Genomic DNA, 22,940 nt, shown 5'->3' on the forward strand with positions numbered 1-22,940 from the left:
AGTATCTCTGAGGTTCAAGTTCTGAAATAATGTAACTCTGTATACAAAATTACCAAGTCTAGACACTGTAAATTGTAGACACCCTCCCAGTTCCTCCTCTGCCCCATTCCCACTTAATGGGCAGGTGTATCTATTTGAAGGAGCCAGAGAGAACAACAAATAATAGAAGATATGATCACAAAGTGAATTCTTTCTTCTGATTAAGTGCCTACTATGTAACCAAACACTGTATAAAATGGTAGGCATGGAAGATAAGACAGCCTTTGTCCTAAGGATTTCAGAGAAGACAGGCACACGGGACTATATTAAGTGTGATGTCTGAGGGACAAGAAATGCCACAAACATGAGGATGTGCTGATAAGAAATCTGAGCTGAGGCTTTAAGGGAAAAGAACAGTTAACAAGGAGAGGAACAACAAGCATAAGGACTTGAATGTGCGAAATATAATGTTATATTTAAGACCTATAGTTAGGAATAATTATACCACACAATCTGAGAGACAGTCAATATGGTGACAGGAGGCTGAAGAGCAATCAAGAGCCAGATAAGGAATGTCAAACACAGAGTTTGATCTACTTCTTATAGGCCAGTGGTTTTCCAAGCTGAGTTCTTTAAATAGCAAGAGTTCACAGAGCTGTTCAGAGCCACACTGGCTGAAAAGGGGTTAGGTAGGTGGTGGCCCTACAAGTCCTCACATTGTATCCATTTCTGCACTTACCAAATGAACTTCATTTTAATTCTAACAACTTTGAAAGGCAGGTGTGTAGGGAGGGGCATGGGTGCTTTAACAAAGTTTGCCAACAGACATCTATCAAAGGGTAGTAAGAAGGAGTATACATACTTATGGGCTTCCCTGGTGGCTCAGAGGTAATGAATCTGCCTGCCAATGCAGATGTGAGTTTGATCCCTGGATCAGGAAGATATCTTGGAGAAGGAAATGGCAACCCACTCCAGTACTCTTGCCTGGAAAAGAATATGGACAGAGGAGCCTGGCGGGCTACAGTCCATGGGGATCGCAAAGAGTTTAAACAACAACAACAATACATACTTATATCTGCATTTAAGAAAGAGCACACTAAAGTACTTTAAATTGACCAGTGGGGGGTGGGGGAGGGGGAGTGGAAAAAAAGAATCAGAGGGAACAATTAGGAAATGATAAATTCATGGAAAAAGGAAATTAAGAGTGGTAAGAATGAGCAGAGAGATGTGGACAAGCTGGATTTGTGGGTGTGAGTGGAAAAGAAAGTGGTAGACATTCCTGCTTAACACGTGCACTGTTCTCAAAGAAGAAAGAAGCAACATGGCCAGAAAAATTTAAGGAAAGATGTGTGTGTACATGTGCATGTGAGAGGGATTAAAGATCTGGAAAAGATGGTTAAGGTATTTTCTTGGTTGGTTGGTTGTTTTTGTTTTGCATTTTTAAGTCCCCTCAACTCCACCACTAACATTCAAAGGACTGTATGTGTTCTTGGTTGAAAATTACATGAGTGCATGCTAAGTTGCTTCAGTTGTATCTGACTCTTTGTGACCGTAGGGACTGTAGCCCACCCGGTTCCTCTGTCCATGGGATTCTCCAGGCAAGAATACTGGAGTGGGTTGCCATTTACTATTCCAGGGGATCTTCCCAACCCAAGGATCAAACCCACATCCCTTATGTCTCCAGGATTGGCAGGCGGGGCTTTTTACCATCAGTGCCACCTGGAGGACACATTATAGACATACACGATGTTAATTATGTGATCTCAGATTCTCAGAAACCTGTTACTTGTTCTCTCCATCCTTTCAACATGAAAAAAGCCAAGATTACAAATTAATTTCACACTCTGAGGAGAAGGTTTGGTGAGATTAACATCTGTAAAGACAGGTAAACATTTCCATTGTCTTTAGTTGCATTGCAACTTTCAGAATACAAAGCGTTTTCACCAGACTCTTTCATTTATGCTTAAAATATCCTATGAGATCAATAGAGGCAGCTGATACTTCACCTTTTGATAGGGAAACTGAAATACAAGAATGGTGAAAATAACTTTCATAGGGTGCAGTCTATTTTAGCATGGCTGACTCGTTCCAAACTCACAGTACGTGTCATCGTGGACAGGCACTGATGGCCAAAGTGTTACAGTGCTATTTGTGAATTCAGGGACTGCCAAAGTTCTCAGCAGAAACCCATGTCTTCCAGAATTCACTCTCTTGGGACATAGAGACTACGAGAGCAAACTGGGCATTGGACAAGTATAAGACAAGACACCACAGATAATGAAGATTTCGCTTTCATATGGTTCAGTCATGACTTGTACTATAATGTGCATGTATAATGGAGAAAGTAAAGGAATGTATACAGAAAGATGTGTAGCACTATTGTGAATAGAAAACTAAAATTTTCTCTTTTAAGTACATTTCTGCTCCTTTGTTAGAAAGTTTCATTTTATTAAAAATAATAACATATTTAATAACAGATGGGTAGCAAAATAATAGTTTGAAGGGTGCAGTTTGAAGAGCACTGCACTGCATGATCTCTAGGGTCTTTTTTTTGTTTAAAGTCTTATGGTTCAAAGGATAAATTGATCACATCTGTCAGACAATGACAATGAATTTCAGTTTATAAGACTGATCTAAAAGGAAGGGACGTCTGAAGTGTTCATTTAAAAAATATGGGTGAAAAAAAAATAAAAATAAAAATATGGGTGGTGATTTATATTTAGGATGACAAAAGGCATTTTTCTTTAGAAAAATAAACAGAAAAAAGGCACAATGATAGAAATAACTGTTCCATCTCAAACTACTGAAAAGACAGAAAGATGTTTTAAATCAGGAAACCATAATCACCACAGGTGGGAGAATCTAAGCATATACGATGAACCTCTTCTAGTTTTACCAATGCTTCTTTGACCCTTTCTAAGCAACTTAGATCTGTTTCATGTGAGAGTAAATAAAAATGTCCACATTAATTAGAAAAAGTGGTATAAGAATACGAATAGGCAAATCCAAACATTCTAACTCTGTTCTCCACAAACGATCTGGCAAAATACAAATCACTAATATTTCCTACAGAAGGCACAGGGGGCAGAGGCAGGAGCTGTCAAGATGGAGACATGGAGCCAGTCTGGGTTCTGCCAGTTACTAGTGACATGGACTTAGGGAAGCCATACGTCACCTTTGGGTACCCTATTTCCTATAATGGCCATACTTCATTGGTCAATTTAAAACTTGAAAACATTTCTTCTTAATCTCTTGTGTGCAATTAAGCAGTTAAATCATTTTTCTTTAAAATATATCAAACCTATCTTTCCTTTTCTGTCTTATCTCTTACCATAATCCATGTTTTCAACCTCACTCCTCAGTGACTCCAACCATTTCCTGCATCTCCCTACTCTTCTAGACTTTTAATAATATCACTAAAGACCTGAATTTACCATGTTACTTATCTGCTTCAGCTGTTCCTCAATATTTATATGAGAGCAGGTAATAATCTTTAGACTGCCCTTAGAGTTTTACAAAAATTGACCTCACTGATCTTGCCATCTTCCCATCCATGACTTGCCAACTCTGTGAAAAGTTGTCTGCCTGTTCCTTTTTCCTAGTGCACCCCTGCCTGCAAAGCCAACATCCTAATTTTATTCCACCTCATGCTATTTCTCATTTATTTCAGTCCACTGGTATATCATTCCTTACTGTTTTATTTGTTTTATGGCTGATGATGTGAGGCTGTATGACTGTGAACTGTATAAAAATAATTTTAACTAGAACTTTTACTTTGGAGTTTTTTTTTTAAGCTTCATTGAGGTATGAATGACAAATAAAACTAAAATATATAAAGTATACAATATGATGATTTGACCTAGATACTGTGAAAGCATTTCCCCCATCAAGTTAATTACCACTGCCATCACGTGACGTTTAGGTTCTTGGGTTTTTTTTGGCGAGAACATTTAAGTTGTACTTTCTTAGCACATTTTAATTATACAATACAGCATTGTCAACTACAGTCACCACATTATATATTAGATCCTCAGATTTTATTTATCTTGTAACTGAAGGTTTGTACCCTTTTACCAACTATCCAAATTCCTCCTCGCCTCCGAGATCCAGATCACCACCTTCCTTCATGAAGTCTTCTCTACCTGTTTTAGTCTAGATGTACTTTGCCATTCTCTGAACTTCCAAAGTTCTTATCTGTATCATTCACTTGGGTACCTGGGCAAACGTTTATTGGTAATGCATGAAGAAGCTGTACATGATGTTCTCATTCTCTTTGAATCACTCCGAAAAAAACGCTCTAGGGGCTTTGTGGTATTTCCCCTCTACTGGAAACACTCTGCCCCCATGTAACTTTATGGTATGAGCGTATTCCTTTTTCATGTTTTTTACTCAAGAAGTAATTTTATCCTGATGTCTTTTCTGACTACTCTGTCTTCAATTACTAACTCACTATGCCTCCAATTTCCTTTTTCTGACAAAATGCTCATGCTTAGTATTCCCTGATATTCTATATGGTATGCATTTGTATTTATGTCTGGCTCGGATGGGGGAGCCTGGTGGGCTGCCTTCTATGGGGTTGCACAGAGTTGGACACGACTGAAGTGACTTAGCAGCAGCAGCCCACTCTATAAACAAGGCAAGACTTTTGTCTGTTTTGCTCATTAATATGTCCCTTCCTAAAGAGTGCCTGGTATTTGATAGGTGGTCAAGAAACACTTTTTGAGTGAATTCATTACTAAAAAACTAAAAGCAACATTAGTAATAGTGATTAATAATAATAAAAAAAAATGTTACTATACAATTGGGAACTTACTATGTGCCAGGCCCTGAACATATTATCCATATAACATTACACAATTCTATTATTATTTAACTCTGACCTATTTTCCTCCTTGCCAAATAAAACAAGGCTTAAAGAGGTTAAATAACTTTCCCATGGAACACACAGCTAATCAACATTACTAAAAATAAGCCCCAGCTTATTTACTACTGAAAATAAGTCCTAGGCTGAGCTTACCAAACTGTAAAAAAACTAAATGCAAAATTAGATTCTTTTTGGATATGAAGGAAGGACTCCTTCAGGAGTGACCTGAAAAAAAAAAAAAAAATAACAGCTAATATTTTAATCTCCTGTCCTCTTTTCTTTCTTTTTTAAAAAAATATTTATTTGGCTGTACTGGGTCTAGCTGCAGCACGTGAGATCTGGTTCCCTGACCAGGGATGGAACCCAGGTCCTCTGCATCGAGAGCATGGAGTCTTAGCCACTGGACCACCAGGGAAAGCCCTGTCCTCTTTTCTTGTTAGTAATTTATCTTATGCTTTCCCCTAAACTTTCATTTTTCCTTACTTATCCACCCGTCACCTCCAAGAAGAGAAAATCCTCTGACTAATGTTATGACTTGAGATAAAAATTTTCTTAACGTATGTCTCAGTTCTCATGTTAAAGCCAAACACAGAAAGAATAGCCACAGTCCCCACAGTGAGGGGCAAAGCATTCACTCAGGGAGGAGGGGAAAAGCGAAGAAAGCTTTATTCATAATTACCTAAGATTTTCCAGTATGAGAGGGGAAAGAGGAAGTCTATTTTCAGTGACAATGATTACTCTAAAAACATTAGCATGCAAGGGGAAAATTTTCATTCTGAGAGTTACCACTGTGCTGAGTTCTCTTTCCCTTACATGGTGACTTAAAATTCCCAGGGCAGAGAGGTAATCTAGGCAGATGCACTTGCCCTGTGTCTTGAAAATGGCAATATCCAGGAATCATGGGAGTTTAACTGAGGACACGTTGGAAAGGATTTCTCAGCACCAGGTCAGTCTCTAAGAAGTATCAAGTGGCAGAGTGGATACTTATATCCTCAGGCATCTGTAGTGAGGGCAGAGATTAAGCTACACAGGCTTTTTAGAAGATTTACTATGCTGAATGCATAAACAAGACTCAGTGAAACTAAAGCAGAATTACCTGCTAAAGAATTATAGATGAAAAAAAAAAATCTCATTCCCCCTTTTCTCTAGCTAACCTGTACTTCCTCTCCTACAATGCATCTACAATTTAAACAAGCAAAGGTATATACAGTAGAATTCATTCTATTATTCATCTTAAGGGCTTCCCTGGTAGTTCAGCTGGTAAAGAAACTGCCTGCAATGCAGGAGACGCTGGCTTGTTTCCTAGGTTGGGAAGATCCCCTGGAGAACGAATAGGCTATCCCCTCCAGTATTCATGGGCTTCGCTGGTGGCTCAGATGGTAAAAAACATCTGCCCGCAGTGCAGGAGCCCTGGGTCTGATCCCTGGGATGGAAAGATACCCTGGAGGAGGGCATGGCAACCCACTCCAGTATTCTCGCCTGGAGAATCCCCATGGACAGAGGAGTCTGGCAAGCTACAGCCCATGGGGTGCCAAAGAGTCAGAAACGACCCAGCAACTAAGCACATTTATTTTGAATGTTTCTGGGAAAAAATAAATCAGCTCCCTCCTTCTGTATGTCTATATAAAAGATAGTGATCTGATTTAAAAAAAAAAAAAAAAAAAAACACCAATGAAAAAACCTTTAGGTTGGGATGCTCATTAACAAAATTAATTGATCTTTATTAAGATCAACTATAAGAACATAATGAAAAGGGTGTCTTTCTCTTTGTCCGTACCTCTATTTGCATTTTTCAGAAAAAATCAGACTCTTCTGACATCTGTCATTCTAAACTTTAGTTCTCAGCTAGGTCTAGGAAGCCAAACTGTCATGAAGCCCAGCTGCTCAGGCTCAAGAGATGCTCACTTCCAGACCAGTAAATAACCATAAAATAGCATTATTCTGGTCTTCAACAAGACTGAGACAAAGTAGCCAGAGGTGAGATAAGAATGGAGAAAAGAAACACTGTAACAAGTGGTTAAAGACAAGAACTTTCTCTGTGCTTACTGTATTTGAATGGTTCTCATTTTTCTTTTACTAAGATATCAGACATTAAGAATCTGATGAAAACCTTCCTTTTCTCCAGAAGAAAAACAAAAAAACCATATATACTTAAAAGTCAGCACACAACTTTAGGGGATTCACAGACCTTAACCTCTAAGCCATGCATTGTAAGCGTAGATAATAGAGGCATTTGAGAGAGTACGAAGCTGGAGACTGGACGAGAGGTGGACCATTCAAGTGAGAATAAACATACTTGCAAACTGGCATCACTGTCGCCGGCCTTACCAGCAGCTCTGTCCCTCACTGCACCTCCTGGGTCATGGCCTGCTGGCTGCCGCTGAGCCCATCTCCCGCTTCCATGTGAGGTAACTCAACCAGGAGCAAAGGCAAGTGGACAATCTTGAGAGGGTCTGCTGCTGAATGGTGGCCAGCCTGGAAAAGATGAAGAGTTTAAACATTTGTAAGAGCTAAAAGGAACTAGGCATGCGCATCTGGTATGAAAGCTATGAGGCAGAGTTTAGAGGTTTTAGATGCCTATAGTTAGGTATTTCCCCACTGTGCCGTTGGCTCTGAAAAATTTCGGGGTTTAAGGATCTTTCCCAAGGCCATCAAAGTCTCAATGGCACTATAATATATGTCTAATATTTGCGGAGCAGTTTGCACTACCAAAGCACCTCTGCCCATGTCAGTCTGTGATCATCACATCTTAACTGTGATTACCAATTAAGTTTGAGAACCACTGGCTTCTATTATTTCACTGGTTGAAGCCAATAGTTCTCAGTCTTGGTTATAATTATCACCTGGGTATAAAGCTGAGGCCTAACACTCAGAGGTTCTGATTTGTTGGCCTAAAAATGAAACCTTATTCCCCAAGTGTTTCTAAGGTGCAGCCAAAATAGAGAATCATAAAAGTCCCTGTACTTGTTGAGATGTAGCACTAGCTTAACTCACCTATAGCAGATGTTTATCCCAAATACACCACATCAAGGCCATGTTCTAAGTGCTGTGGAAAAGGTAAAGAACTATAACATGCAACCCAGTGCTCAGGGGCTTTAATGTAGCTCGATACATACTTTCAAAAGATCACATGATAAGATAAATACTTAAAAAATATAACCAAAGTAAGGCTTCACTGATCAAAGATGTAGTGAAAATCTTGGGTGCTATAAAAATGAGAGATATCCATGCACTGAAATGAGAGGAAAAGTTTAATGCATGAGAATAGGCTTCTGCTGAGTTTTAAGGCAGGATGAAATTCAGAGAGCGGAACAGGGAGAGAGCATTGTTTTCAAGAAAAGACACAGTTGCAAGAATATGCAAAGCAACTTTAGGGGGACTAAAAAAAGCCCATTCTGAAGGAAGGGTTTCTATAAAATAGCCTTAGGAGAATCTGGAGAGGAATTTTGAGCCAGAATACAGAGTATTGGTAAAATGGCAAAGGAGTTGGACCACTTTCCAGAATATCTGGAAACAGTATCTGAAATAGTACTGGAAGCTGTTGAAGGCTCACGTCCCAAGAGGTCTTAGTAAATTTACTAGGTTCTTAGTGATGCCAGATACCGTGCTAGAAGTAACTAGATATGTTAACTCATTTAACACAAACATCTGGAAAGGTAGTTACTCTTATCCCTATTTTACAGTCAGAAGGGAGGTCACTTACTTTTCTCCATTACATAGCCGGAAACACTAAGCTGAGACTGGGGCATGCTGTTTCTTCAGCAACACGGCATCATAAAAGTCAATGTAGTAAGACTGTCATGTCTCAATTAAAAATTAAGATATAGTTCATATATCATAGAAGTCATCATTTTTAAGCACATAATTCTACTTTTTGTCTCTAAGAATTTGACTATTCTACGTACTTCATATAAGCAGAATCACATTTGTCCTTTTGTGACTGGTTTATTTTACCTTGCATAATGTCTTGAAGATTCATTCATGGTGTAACATATCAAAATTTCCTTCCTTCTTAAGGCAGAAGAGTATTCCATTATATGCATATAACCACATTCTCTTTTTCTATTTATCTGTTGATAGACACAGATTGCTTCCACCTTTAGGGTACTGTGAATAATGCAGCTCTAAGCATGTTTGTTCATTGTTTCTAAGTTTTTGTATGGACATATGTTTTCAATTCTCTTGGGAGTAGAATTCCTAGGAGTGAAATTGCTAGGTCATAAGATAATTTTTTTTTTTTTTTTTTTTTAATTTTTTTTATTTTTTGAATTTTATTTTATTTTTAAACTTTACATAATTGTATTAGTTTTGACAAATATCAAAATGAATCCACCACAGGTATACATGTGTTCCCCATCCTGAACCCTCAAGATAATTTTACATTTAACCTTTTGAGGAGCTGCCAAACTGTTTTTTACAAAGTCTTTGCCATTTTACATTCCCGTCAGCAATTATATGAGGGTTCCAATTCTTCCACACCCTCACAAACACTTGTTATTGTCTGTCTTTTTTGTTTGTTTGTTTAAAGCCATCCTAGTGAATGTGATGCAGGAGAAGATGCAGAGGCTTGGGGCTTCCCCAAGTGGCTCAGTGGTAAAGAATCCATGTGTCAGTGCAGGAGATGCAGGTCGATCCCTGGTCCACGAAGATGCCACATGCTATGGAGCAGCTAAGCCCATGCACCACAACTATTGAGCCTGTGTGCTAGAGCCTGGGAGTTGCAATTACTAAAGCCCACGCAGCCCAGAGTCTGTGCTCTGCAACAAGAGAAGCTGCTGCCATGAGAAGCCCATGCACTGCAACTAGAGAGCAGCTCCTGCTTGCTGCAGTCAGAGAAAAGTCCACACAGCTGGAGACCCAGCACAGCCAAAAATAGATAAATAAATAACATTGTTTTTTTAAAAAAGATACTGGCTTGTTGCCATAGTCCAGATGTAAAGTGATAAGTCTGAACAGAAGGGTGGCAGAGAAAATGAAATAAAATGATAAAGTAGGGAAATATTACTGATTGAGAAATGGGTGGATATTAGTAACACTGTAGATGTAGGAAGAAAGACTCAATTATAGCAATAAAGCTTTGGGTTTGGTTGCCTGGAAGAACCATGGTATTAATCGGAAAAAAAATTCTATAAAGGAATTTGAAATGACAAAATAAACTTCTGACATGACATATTTGAGGAATCCATGTATTCCAAATAATTATTACAAGACAAGTACAGTTCAGGAGGTTAGGGTTGGAGACAATGAAACATTTTGTCATTTTAGAAAAGGTCAAAGAAACAATGGTAAGAAGAGGGTCTTTGTCTGTATATCCTTAGATTCCTAAGGCTGGGTTTAGCAACTTATGGACCAAATATTGAGGAAGGAAGGAAACACTTGCCTTCCTGTTTTCTGTTTAAAATAGTAATGTAAAACCTAAATGGTTAATGCATTCTCAGAGTAAACTCAGAGTTTTATCAGAATGTAACTGTTGTAAGATTTTTATCTATACTGTAAGGCATTCGGGACAGCAATGTCCTTGGCCCAGAATGGTGTGAGCGGGCTGAGTGAGACTATTCTCTAAAGACCAGCCCAAGGTGGGGGGCCCTAGAGAAATGCATGTCACCATGAGCAGTTATCTGACTGGCTGGGAACCAAGCTGGCAAATCATCAAAGAGACCATGAAGTTCCAATTTTCTATGCCCCAAAAAGGTCCTTTATAGAAAGAGGCTGACCCAATACATAGAATGTACACCTGTAAGAGGCCACAAGGCTCCTGTCAGAACACAGTTCCTCACTGACCAATGGTCTTGGCTGTGTTCAGTCTTGGAATGTCTCCAACATGACATCATTCAGGAATCATTGCAGTGATGACTCATATACTTGGGTACAGGCTTTGAAAGAGAACCTTAATAATACTATTTAGGATGCTATGGTAAATACTCTTAAAGCAAATACAAAACAATATCAATCTGCTTATATATTGAGTTTTCCCTCTGACCTGATATACTGAGATTATAAAGAAAACAAAAATCATTTAGAAGGCCAAACAGGCATGAAGGATAACTGCAACCAGACAAAAATCAAGGTAACACTGCCCCCTCGCTCCCCCCACCACCTCCCACTGCAAACCAAGAGCACATTGAAATTTTCTCACTCCCATCCATATTTTCAACTGAATGAAATAAATCTCACAGTCAAAATCACTATCTTTCTAAGGATAATGTGGTTCTAAGACAGATTTTTCTTTTGTCTCCCTAGATTGAAGCTTATTCTGCTATTTTATCTTCATCAACTACTCACTGTTTCAAAAGGATAATATCCTTTTGCAATCTTTTCCAGAGTGTAGATGAAAAAAATAACAGTGGCAATAAAAATAGCTGAGATTTACTGATTGCATTCTTAGTCATTTAATCTTCAAAATACTGTCAGTCATGTCCGTTAGCACACACTTTGTAGGTGGCAGGCCTCCAACAGCTTATAGGAGATTCAGGGAAGAACAGAATTCTTTTTGGTGAAAGGTAAGTTACTCTGTACTTCAAATACGAGTTAGCAGACACTTTCCTTCAAAAGCGGAACCAAACTTTTCTTTACGATCAGGATGTACACATCAATGTACACTATGCATTGTATATAGAAATCTTTCTTTGCGGTCTCATATTCATTCTCCTTCCAATAGACAGAGATTTCACTGATCAAATCATGAGATAAATATTTCCACAGCAAACAGGGCACTATGCTCATGCTGCTGGATCTAGCCCTTCCTTCCCCCTTTGTGCTACTCAGCCACCTTTACTGTGTGTCTCTACAAAGTTTCCCAGCGATAGGTGTTTCCTTCCTGTTGTCATGCTGCCTGGGCTGCCTCCCTGCTGGACATGAGCCTTCTCCGGGTCTGAAAGGGGTCAGACTGGACGTCCACTGAACAGCAGGTTACTGACCTCAGCAGGATATCCCCAGGACTCAGGTCTCCCCACTCTTTCCTCTCCCTGCTCCCCCTCCCCCACCCCAACAAGCCTGGGCTCAGGCTCCCTCCCTCTCTCTCTTCAAGGAAATGATCCCCACTGCAAGGTGCCCAAAGGGAAGTGCTATTTCAGAATGTCAGCTCCTTGGCAGCAATGTTTGTTCCATTAAAGCTTTAAAAAAAAAATTCACTACAGCAGTTAAAGCTCTAAGAAGAAAACTAAAGGAAGTCCTCGTGTATATTTTCTCCTCACTCTTCCTAACACAAAGTAGTAACTCCAAGGAAAAATTCAGTAAGCATTTACAGAACAAATTCCACTAAGATAAAAGTATACATATATACACCAAACAAGACTGTTCCTAATGAACAGTCTTCATAGAACTAAAATTGCCAAATAAAGCTGAAACATTAGGCAGCAGTTATAAACTGTTTGACATAGTATTTCTATTGCACAAAAACATTAGGTACCGTGTCCTAATTTGTTACAGGTATAAATTCATTGGGCATTGGCATTGTGTATAGATTATCAACATATATACCTTTCAAAAACAAACAGGCAAACAGAAGTTATGAGGGAATAGATATTCGTAAACACCAAGATGAAAAACCCACATTAAAAAAAAAAATACTGAGTAAAAATCAAGCAGAACAAGCTTGATTGTTCTGTTCCAAACCAGGTTTAAGGTGTTATGATTCTATGACTTAAATACGGTCTAATTTGATACAGATGTAACAAATACATGTTTAAAAAAAGAGGTATTACACAATGAATAAGGTGTAAAACCATGACAAAATTATATTGATAGGAAATTAGAATAATTAGAATAATCAATATAATTTTATTTCACATGAGTTTGAGCAAACTCAGGGAGATGGTGAAGGATAGAGAAGCTTGGCATGCTGCAGCCCATGGGGTCACAAGAGTCAGAGAGTGAACAACAACCACCTTCACATACTAAATATTAAAACTTTGTAATGAATAATCCTCACATAACAGGTAACTGTAAACTGATCATCACAATGCTTACTCATTTCCCCTAAATTATTTTACAATGTATTGATATATTCTCTTCCTTCAGATTTGGTAATTTCATATTATAAAGTAATAAAGCAGATCTTTCAGAGTAATGAGACCATGGTTTTATTTACTCAGATTATTAAAAGAAATTATGCATTTTACAAAATTAGAAATGTTATTAACATGACATAAAGTACTTCTATCATAAGGTACTCTTAAAAACACCAAAACATATAAATGATAATTCTCTATCCACATGAGTTATAATAAAAACATTTAACAGCTAGCCTGTCAAAGCATGGATCATAGTGTTGGAGGAGGGTCCAAGAGACCACCTATTTTTAGCTACAGGACTGGGGGGAAGATCAGGGAGTCATGGAGGAGGCAAGGGGTCTTAGAGCAGTAAAATTCCTCACCACCTTGGAAATATTTCAGCAACCTTCAGCACAGCTACACTCATGTATACCTGCTACATATCAGCTCTAGCTATTTGAATGATTCTTAAATAAAGGATTTTTTAATACAGGCTTTAAGCAATTGCTAAAATCTTTGCAAATCACAATATTGCAAATCAACTATACTCCAATAAAATAATTTTTAAAGTCTTTGCAAATGTACTTCTTGTTACTGGGGAAAATGTAACTATTAACTTTGGCAGTAGCTAGAAAGAAACATCATGGGGGAAATCTGATAGAAGAAATGAAAAAGATAAAAGTTTTTTTTAATTTTTAAAAATTTTATGTAAAAATTATATGCTTTGTAAGATTGAAATTATTTAAAATTTAGAATATGAAGTTAAAATTTCAAGTAATGACCAGGATGACAGAATTTAAGTACATTTGCCCCCTAAATAAACAAAATGTTTAGTATGAACAGCTGTACCACACTTAAGATTGGAGAGTCATATAAGTAAATGAGAAATCCAAGTAGATATTTTAATAACAAAATTTTTATATGTTTTCATAAAATTACTATTTTCAAATTAAACTGGATTTCCATACATTTCGTGGAGATGGCAAATGTTGCTTAGAAGTTAATTTCTTAAGAATAAGCAGATCATAATGTTGAAGAAATGGCAGTTTAATTAAAAAATATTTGATGCCATATTCCAAAGATGTAGAAGGCAGTCTATATAGAACTGTACATTTAAAAAATTTTTTAAGTCATTTTTTATTTGCTAGGTCTTCTAGATGGAATATACAGTCTAAAGAGAGCAGAAATTTGTTGTTGTTGTTGACTGTTCTCTTGTTGAAAGGGATTAAAAGTTACCTAGCAACCCCTGTGTTGTAGAAACCAAAATTAAAAAGAGCCCGTTGTCAACTACCAGTTCTTCTAAATGGAAGAGTGCAAGCAGGTAAGAAGGCATTATTTTGCTACAGAACTCTGTCACACATTTTTAATCACAAGACAAAGTAAATATCATCAACAAACTCCCAAGAAAAAGAAACTCATCTAAAAGCATATTAATTGTGGCTAAATTGAAAGTTTATCAGCCATGACCACACAGACAGAGACATATAACACACACTCCAATAAAGAAGATAACAAAAGACTTGTCCAAAGAGTACACAGATCATAGCTTAGGGAGGGTGACTGAACAACGGAAACTTTCTGAGGGCTTTAAAATATTCTAGGTCAAAATACAAATGAGTATAATAATAATGATTTATAGTAGAGGCTTTATTTTAAACCTTATTTTAGAGAGGCAAACAAGAAATAAAAGTGGGACAGGAGGTAGCTGGGGAAAGCAACTTTAATGCAGAGGAATAAACAGGAGGAATTGAGTTATAAAGAATGATAAAAGGACAACATCAATAAAAATGTGAAATACTATTGGTGATGATGATACAGGGAAAGGTAAATGATGGAATATATTTAAATGTCAGAACTTACCTTTTTTTTTGGAATGTCATGATACCACAGCATAACATATAAGCTCTAAAACAAAAAGGTATCATGTAGCTCCCTTGTAAAACAAAGAAACTACATATTTTAAAACAAAAACCCCTCAATAATTATAAAACATGTGAATGTATTTTATACAATTAAAAGTATGAGAACAGGAATGTGAGAGTATGTTATTTCCCCTGATGTACTGATGACTGAGGTTCTGGAATATAGGAAGCATTTTTAGATACTGAAAGAACAAAATCACCATTTTAAAATCATCACTGAGCAAAACAGAGTTTGGAAAAAAAGGAGTCACTGACCCTGCCTTTCGAGAAGGATGTCTGAGAAAAGCCCTTTGCACCAAGTTGACTCTGGGTCACAGGCCATGGGAATCAATCCTGAATGTCCTGATTCTTCACTGAGTGGATGAGATGCTCAATGAAACTGGAGCATTAACTCCTTATATTTGGAGATGTGAAAGTGTCATTTCTAAGAAAGGTCAACCATCAGCTGACCAGAAAAGCATAACCACTGTAACCTTCAAGAATGAGTCAGTTAACAAAATGAAGGGAAAACAGACAAAACGAGCAACCAAGTATATGTATGTTATTTCAGCTCTGTAGCCATTACAAGGGGCTTCCCTGGGAGCTCAGGTGGTAAAGAATCCGCCTGCAGTACAGGAGACCCTGGTTCGATTCCTGGGTCAGGAAGATCCCCTGGTGAAGGGCATGGCAACCCACTCCAGTATTCTTGCCTGAAGAATCCCCATGGACAGAGGAGCCTGGCGGGCTACAGTCCATGGGTTCACAAAGAGTTGGACACAACTGAGCAAATAAGCACACAACAGCCATTAAAAGCCAGATACTGTGCATGCTGGAAAAACCTCTTTCCTTTTGAGAAAGATGAGCAATACTGAAGAACCTAATAGTGGGATAAACTTAACCAGGCCTCCCTAGGAATGCAGCTGCTTTACAGAATCTCACGGTAGACAGTCTTACAGTGGGAGACCAATCCTGTCTCCAGCTGTCATTAAAATGACTTAACACTCCAGGTTTATGCCAGGTCATCTCCAGAGCCATGAATGAAGTCATGTTTTATCAGAAAGCAGGTCAGAGGTAACATAAATCATCTAAGGGGAACAGCTGACTAAAAATAAGTTTCTATTACAAGCACTCATTTCCTAAATGAGGAGGATAGATATCCTTCATTTTCTGAGGAGTGATGAGGAGGGGGGAAATCCTCACATAAAACCAAACAGGACTCTCATCTTCAGTACTCGGAGAAAAGGCATGGAGTCTGTAGGTACATGAGTTTGGCTTGTAGCCTTTCATCTATCAAAGGCACTGAATGAAGCCAAGTAAATCTCACCCACTGGCCATCTTCTGATCAACTCATATCCCCTCCCTCACCTTTTGTATAAAGGACTGGTACTAACTGTTCATTGAAATTAGGTTGTGACTCAATTAAGAAGATTAGGTTATTTTCTCAACCTCAGACTGGAAACCAAGAGTCAAGACAGGACTTGAACTGAAACACTAAGGAAAACAAAAGATACTTTTACTGCCTAGCCCATTTTCTTTTAATAAATTTATGGTGTTTTTAGGTTGCATTACATTTTTAAAATTAAACATATTTTTAGAGCAGATTTTGGTTCACTGTAAAATATATCAGAAAGAATAATGAGTTGTAATATACTTTGCGCTACACACATGTGGTAAAGAACCTGCCTGCCAACATAGGAAACATGACATGTGGGTTCGATCCCTGGGTTGGGAAGATCCCCTGGAGAAGGGAATGGCAACCCATTCCAGTATTCTTGCCTGGAGAATCCCATGGACAGAGGAGCCTGGTGGGCTACAGTCCATGGGGTCGCACAGAGTTGGACACAACTGAAGCAACTTACCACACATGCACATACATGTAATCAGATTGATTATATCCTTTGCAACTGAAGATGGAGAAAGTCCATACAGTCAGCAAAAAACAAGACCTGGAGCCAACTGTGGCACAGATCATGAGCTCCTTATTGCAAAATTCAGGCTCAAATTGAAGAAAGGAGGGAAAACCACTAGACCATTCAGGTATGAACTAAATCAAATCCCTTATGATTATACAGTGGAGGTGATGAACCGATTCAAGGGACTAGATCTGGTAGACAAGAGAGCCAAAAGAACTATGGATGGAGGTTCATAACACTACCAAAACTATCCCCAAGAAAAAGAAATGCAAGAAGGCAAGTGGTTGTCTGAAGAGGCCTTACAAATAGATGAGAAAAGAAGAGGTGCAAAAGGCAAGGAGAAAGGGAAAAATATACCCAACTGAATGTGGAGTTCCAGAGAACAGCAAGAGGACACAAGAACGCTTTCCTAAGTGAACAATGGAAAGAAGTAGAGGAAAACAATACATTGAGGGAGATTTCTTCAAAAAAACTGGAGATACAAAGGGAATATGTCATGCAAAGATGGGCACAAAAATGGACAAAAATGGCGAAGACCTAACAGAAGCAGAAGATAGTAAGAAGAGGTGGTAAGAATACACAGAAGAACTGTACAAAATATGTCTTAATGATCCAGATAACCACAATGGTATGGTCACTCACTAGAGACAGATATCCTGGAGTATAATGTCAGGTGGGCCTTAGAAAGCGTTACTACAAATAAAGCTAGTGGAGGTGATGGAATTCCAGCTGAGCTATTTCAAATCCTAAAAGATGATGCTGTGAAAGTGCTGCATACAACATGCCAGCAAATCTGGAAAACTCAGCAATGGCCACAGGGCAGGAAAGGTCAGTTTTCATTCCAATCCCAAAGAAAGGCAATGTCAAAGAATGTTTAAATTACCACACAATTGCACTCATTTCACATTCTAGCAAAATTATGCTTAAAATTCTTTAAGCTAGGCTTCAGCAGTACGTGAACTGAGAACTTCAAGATGTAAAAGCTGGATTTAGAGAGGCAGAGGAACCAGAGATCAAATTGCCAATATCCACTGGATCACAGAAAAAGCAAAAGAGTTCCAGAAAAACATCTACTTCTGCTTTATTGACTATGCCAAAGCCTTTGACTGTGTAGATCACAATAAATTGTGGAAAATTCTTTAAGAGATGGGAATACCAGATCACCTTACCTGCTTCCTGAGATATCTGGTGCAGGTCAAGAAGCAATAGAACTGGACATGGAACAACAGACTGGTTCAAAATTGGAAAGGAGTACGTAAAGGCTGTATATTGCCACCGTGCTTATTTAACTTATATTCAGAGTACATCATGCGAAATGCTGGGCTGGATGAAGCTCAAGCTAGAATCAAGATTGCTGGGAGAAATAACAATAACCTCAGATATGCAGATGACACCACCCTTATGGCAGAAAGCAAAGAGGAACTAAAGAGCCTTTTGATGAAAATAAAAGAGGAGAGTGAAAAAGTTGGCTTAAAAGTCAACATTTTAAAAACTAACATTATGGCATCTGGTCCCATCACTTCATGGCAAACAGATGGGAAAAAGTGGAAATGGTAACTTTATTTTCCTGGGTTCCAAAATCACTGTGGACAGTGACTGCAGCCATGAAATTAAAAGACACTTGCCCCCTGGAAGAAAAGCTATGGCCAATCTAGACAGTATATTAAAAAGCAGAGACATCACTTTGCCTACAAAGGTCTGTATAGTCAAAGCTATGGTTTTTTCCAATAGTCATGTATGGATGTGAGAGTTGAACCATAAAGAAGGCTGAGTGCCAAAGAATTCGATGCTTTTGAACTGTGATGTTGGAGAAGACTCTTGATAGTCCCTTAGACAGCAAGGAGATCAAACCAGTCAACCCTAAAGGAAATCAACCCTGAATATTCATTGGAAGGACTGATGCTGAAGCTGAAGCTTCAATACATTGGTCACCTCATGCAAAGAGCCAACTAACTGGAAAAGATCCTGATGCTGGGAAGACTGAGGGCTGGATGAAAAGGGGTTGACAGAGGACAATATGGTTGGATAGCATCACTGACTCAATGGACACGGGTTTGTGCAAACTCAGGGAAACAGTGACAGACACAGAAGCCTAGTGTGTTGCCACACACATGTAAAACCTCTCCCACTATAAGGCTTCCTTTTGGAGTGGTGCATTTGTTACCGTTGATGAACTTACACTGACTCATCATTATCACCAAGTTGACCCTAGGTGTTACTCTTGCTGTTTTACCTTCTATGAATTTTGACAGATGTTTAATTAAACCAACAGATGATTGGTTTAATTACCTTTGTAATATATTACAGAACAGTTTCACCCCCCCCCCAAAAAAAACCCTCTGTATTTTGCCTATTCATCCTTCTTACCCCTAATTCCTGGAAAAACTAATTTTTATAGTATCTGCATAGTTTCACCTTTTCCAGAAAGTCATACAATCAGAATCAAAGGGTATGGACTTTTACAGAATAGACTATTTTTCTTGGTAATATGCATTTAAGATTTCTCTGTCTTTTCATTGCTTGATACCTAATTTTTTTGGTGTTAAATAATATTCTATTGTCTGCATGCCACGGTATATTTATCCATTTACCTACTGAAGGGCATCTTGGTTGCTACCAAGTTTTGGCAATTAGGAAGAAAGCGACTATAAACACTCTATGTGGATTTTTGTGTAGACTTAAGTTTCCAACTCCTTTGAGTAAATTCCCAGGAGTGCAATCACCAGCTTATATGGTAAGAGTATATTTAGTGTTATTAGTAACTGCGAAACTTTCTTCCAAAAGTGGCCCTACCATTTTGCATTCTACCATCAATGAGTGAAGAATTTCTGTTGTTCCATAACCTCACCGGCACTTGGCATTTTTAGCATTCTAGCTTTTGGCCATTCTATTAGGTGCGCTGAGTAACCTCATTCATTAATTTGTAATTCCCTAATTACATGATGATGAACACCTTTTCATAAACTTATTTACCATCTGTATATCTTCTTTGATAATATATCTGTTCAGGTTTTTAGCCCAATTTTTAAATAGGTTGTTGATTTTTTAATTGTTTTCAGTTTCAAGAGTTCTCTATATTTTCCTCTCTATATAGTTTTCTCTGTATATAGTTCTTTGTATATGACTGTCCTTTATCAAATGTGGTCTTTGTAAATATTTTCTCCGAGTCTATGGCTTGTATTCTCATTCTTTCGACATACACTTTAGTAGAACAGAAGTTTAAATTTTTTTTTTTTTGGCAGTGCTGCTCGGCTTGTGGGATCTTAGTTCCCTTAGCAGGGATCAAACCCTGGCCCTTGGCAGTGAAAGCTCAAAGTCCTAACCACTGATGGCCAGAGAATTTCCAGTTTTTCATTTTAATGAAAGTGAAGATGAACTCACTCAGTCGTGTCTGCCTCTTTGCAACCCTATGGATGGTAGCCTACCAGGCTTCTCCATCCATGGGATTTTCCAGGCAAGAGTACAGGAGTGGGTTGCTATTTCCTTCTCCAGGGGATCTTCCCAACCCAGGGATCAAACCCAGGTCTACCACATTGCAGGCAGACGCTTTATACCCATTTTAATGAAGTCCAGCTTAAAAACTATTCCTTTCAAGAATCATGTCTTTGGTGGTGTATCACCAAGAGGTTATCAACTCACACCAGTCAGAATGGCTATGATACAAAAGTCTACAAAAGAAAAAAAAAGAGTCTACAAATAATAATGCTGGTGTGAGTATGGGAATACTTTTACATTCTTGGTGGAAATGTAAATTGGCACCACCAATAGGAAAAACAGTATGGACTTTCCTTAAAAACTAAAAATAGAGGTACCATATGATCCAGCAACACCACTCCTGGGCACATATCCTGAAAAGACAAAAATTCTAACTCAAAAAGATATATGCATGCCAATGTTCATAGCAGCACTATTTACAACAGCCAAGCCTTAGAAACTACCCAAATGCCCATCAAGAGATGATTGGTTTAAGAAGATACAGTATGAGTATGTGTATATGTGTGTGTGTATATATATAAGTAAATGTGCGCACGTGCGCACACACACACACACACACACACACAGTGGACTCTTACTCTGCCATAAAAAAAGAATGAAACATTGCCATTTGAAGCAACATGTATACAAAACAGAAACCGACTCACAGATGTAGAAAACAAACTTATAGTTACTAAAGGGGAAAGAGAGAGGGATAAATTAGCAGTATGGGAGTAACACACACAAGGCTGACTTCAAAGAAGGAGTTAGAAATTATTTTCGCTGCTTCTGTTCTCTGAAATTAATATACTTTCTTCGTTAAATGTTTGGTAGAATTCACCAATGAACCCATAAGAAAGACCAGGTGTTTTGCTTTGGAAAGTTTTAAATTACTGATTCAATTTATTTAACAAAAATAGGCCTATTTTGATTATTTAATCCTTCTTGTGTGAATTTTGGCAGGTTGTGTCTTTCAAGGAATTAGCTCTTTTCATCTAGGTTACCACATTTGTGGGCATACAGTTTTCACATTACTGTCTTCTTTTCTTTTTAATGTCCATGACATCTGTAGTACTGTCTCCTTTATTGATTTCCAGCTTTAAATTTCATTGATTTTACCTCTGATTTTTATTTTCTTCTGCTTACTTTGGATTGAATTTGCTCTCAATTTTCTAGTTTCCTACGATGAAAGCTTAGCTTATAGATTTTATTTATTTTTATTATTTATTTATTTTTGGCCACGCCAATGCAGCATGTGAGATTTTAGCTCCCTAAACAGGGATCAAACCCATGCCCTTTCCAGTGGAAGCACAGAATCTTTACCACTGGGCTGCCAGAGACATTCCCTTATTGATTTTAGATATTTCATTTCTGATATATGTATTCAGTACTATACATATATTACCTTTGAACACTATATTCACTGATTTCCCACAAATTTATATGTTGTATTTTCATTTTCATTTAGTTCAAAATATTTTTATATTTCTCTTGAGATCCCCTCCTTGACCTAAGTTTGATTTACAAGTATGTTAAATCTCCAGGTGTTCAGGGATTTTTCAATGGTCTCTCTGTAATTGATTTCCAGTGTAATTCCCTTAGGGTCTGAGAGCAGACATTAAGGGAATTTTAATTCCTATTCCTTTAAAACTCGATAAGGTATTTTTTATGGCCCAGAATGTGGTCTGTCTTGGTGAATGTTCCATGAGAGCTTCAAAGAATATGTAACATGCTATCACTGGTTGATATCAACATATGCTGTGTGTTAGACTAACACACTATCTATCACTGGATGAAACCTATAGACGTCAACTTTATCCCACTGATTGATGGTGCTACTATGTTCTGACTGATTTTTGGCCTGCTGGAGCTGGCTGTTTTTAATACAAAGTTGTTAAATTCCCCAACTATAATAGTAGATGCTGCTTCTTCTTTCCTTTTTTGACGTTCTATCAGTTTTTGCCTCACTTATTTTGATACTATTGTTAGATGCGTGCACATTAAAAGCTGTATACTTTTTTGGAGTCTTAACCTCTTTATCCACCCCATGCAAAAAAGCAAAATGGCTGTCTGGGGAGGCCTTACAAATAGCTGTGAAAAGAAGAGAAGCAAAAAGCAAAGGAGAAAAGGAAAGATATAAGCATCTGAATGCAGAGTTCCAAAGAATAGCAAGGAGAGATAAGAAAGCCTTCCTCAGTGATCAATGCAAAGAAATAGAGGAAAACAACAGAATGGGAAAGACTAGAGATCTCTTCAAGAATATTAGAGATACCAAGGGAACATTTCATGCAAAGATGGGCTCGATAAAGGACAGAAATGGTATGGACCTAACAGAAGCAGAAGATATTAAGAAGAGGTGGCAAGAATACACAGAAGAACTGTACAAAAAATATCTTCACAACCAAGATAATGATGATGGTGTGATCACTCACCTAGAGCCAGACATCCTAGAATGTGAAGTCAAGTGGGCCTTAGAAAGCATCACTACGAACAAAACTAGTGGAGGTGATGGAATTCCAGTTGAGCTATTTCAAATCCTGAAAGATGATGCTGTGAAAGTGCTGCACTCAGTATGCCAGCAAATTTGGAAAACTCAGCAATGGCCACAGGACTGGACAAGGTCAGTTTTTATTCCAATCCCAAAGAAAGGAAATGCCAAAGAATGCTCAAACTACCACACAATTGCACTCATCTCACATGCTAGTAAAGTAATGCTCAAAATTCTCCAAGCCAGGCTTCAGCAATATGTGAACCGTGAACTTCCTGATGTTCATGCTGGTTTTAGAAAAGGCAGCGGAACCAGAGATCAAATTGCCAA

General features: G+C 38.1%; 1 protein-coding gene across 5 annotated transcripts in view; it reads right to left on the bottom strand.

Annotated features, from left to right (window-relative positions):
* TET2 (tet methylcytosine dioxygenase 2) overlaps positions 1-22,940 on the bottom strand; it is a 145,796-nt gene that overhangs the window by 94,128 nt on the left and 28,728 nt on the right. For 2 of the 5 annotated variants that reach the window (XM_027543918.1, XM_027543920.1), the window contains exon 2: positions 7,172-7,318. Coding sequence is in view for 2 of the 5 variants with exons in the window: in XM_027543915.1 (XP_027399716.1) it covers positions 7,140-7,153 (14 nt within the window). In the remaining 3 variants the exon portion in view is untranslated. Of the gene's footprint in view, positions 1-7,031; positions 7,319-22,940 lie in introns of all 5 variants that reach the window. The other 3 variants (XM_027543915.1, XM_027543916.1, XM_027543919.1) reach the window with 2 other exon arrangements.

The sequence above is a fragment of the Bos indicus x Bos taurus genome, chromosome 6 (assembly GCF_003369695.1).
Source record: "Bos indicus x Bos taurus breed Angus x Brahman F1 hybrid chromosome 6, Bos_hybrid_MaternalHap_v2.0, whole genome shotgun sequence".
In the NCBI taxonomy this organism is placed as follows: Eukaryota; Metazoa; Chordata; class Mammalia; order Artiodactyla; family Bovidae; genus Bos; species Bos indicus x Bos taurus.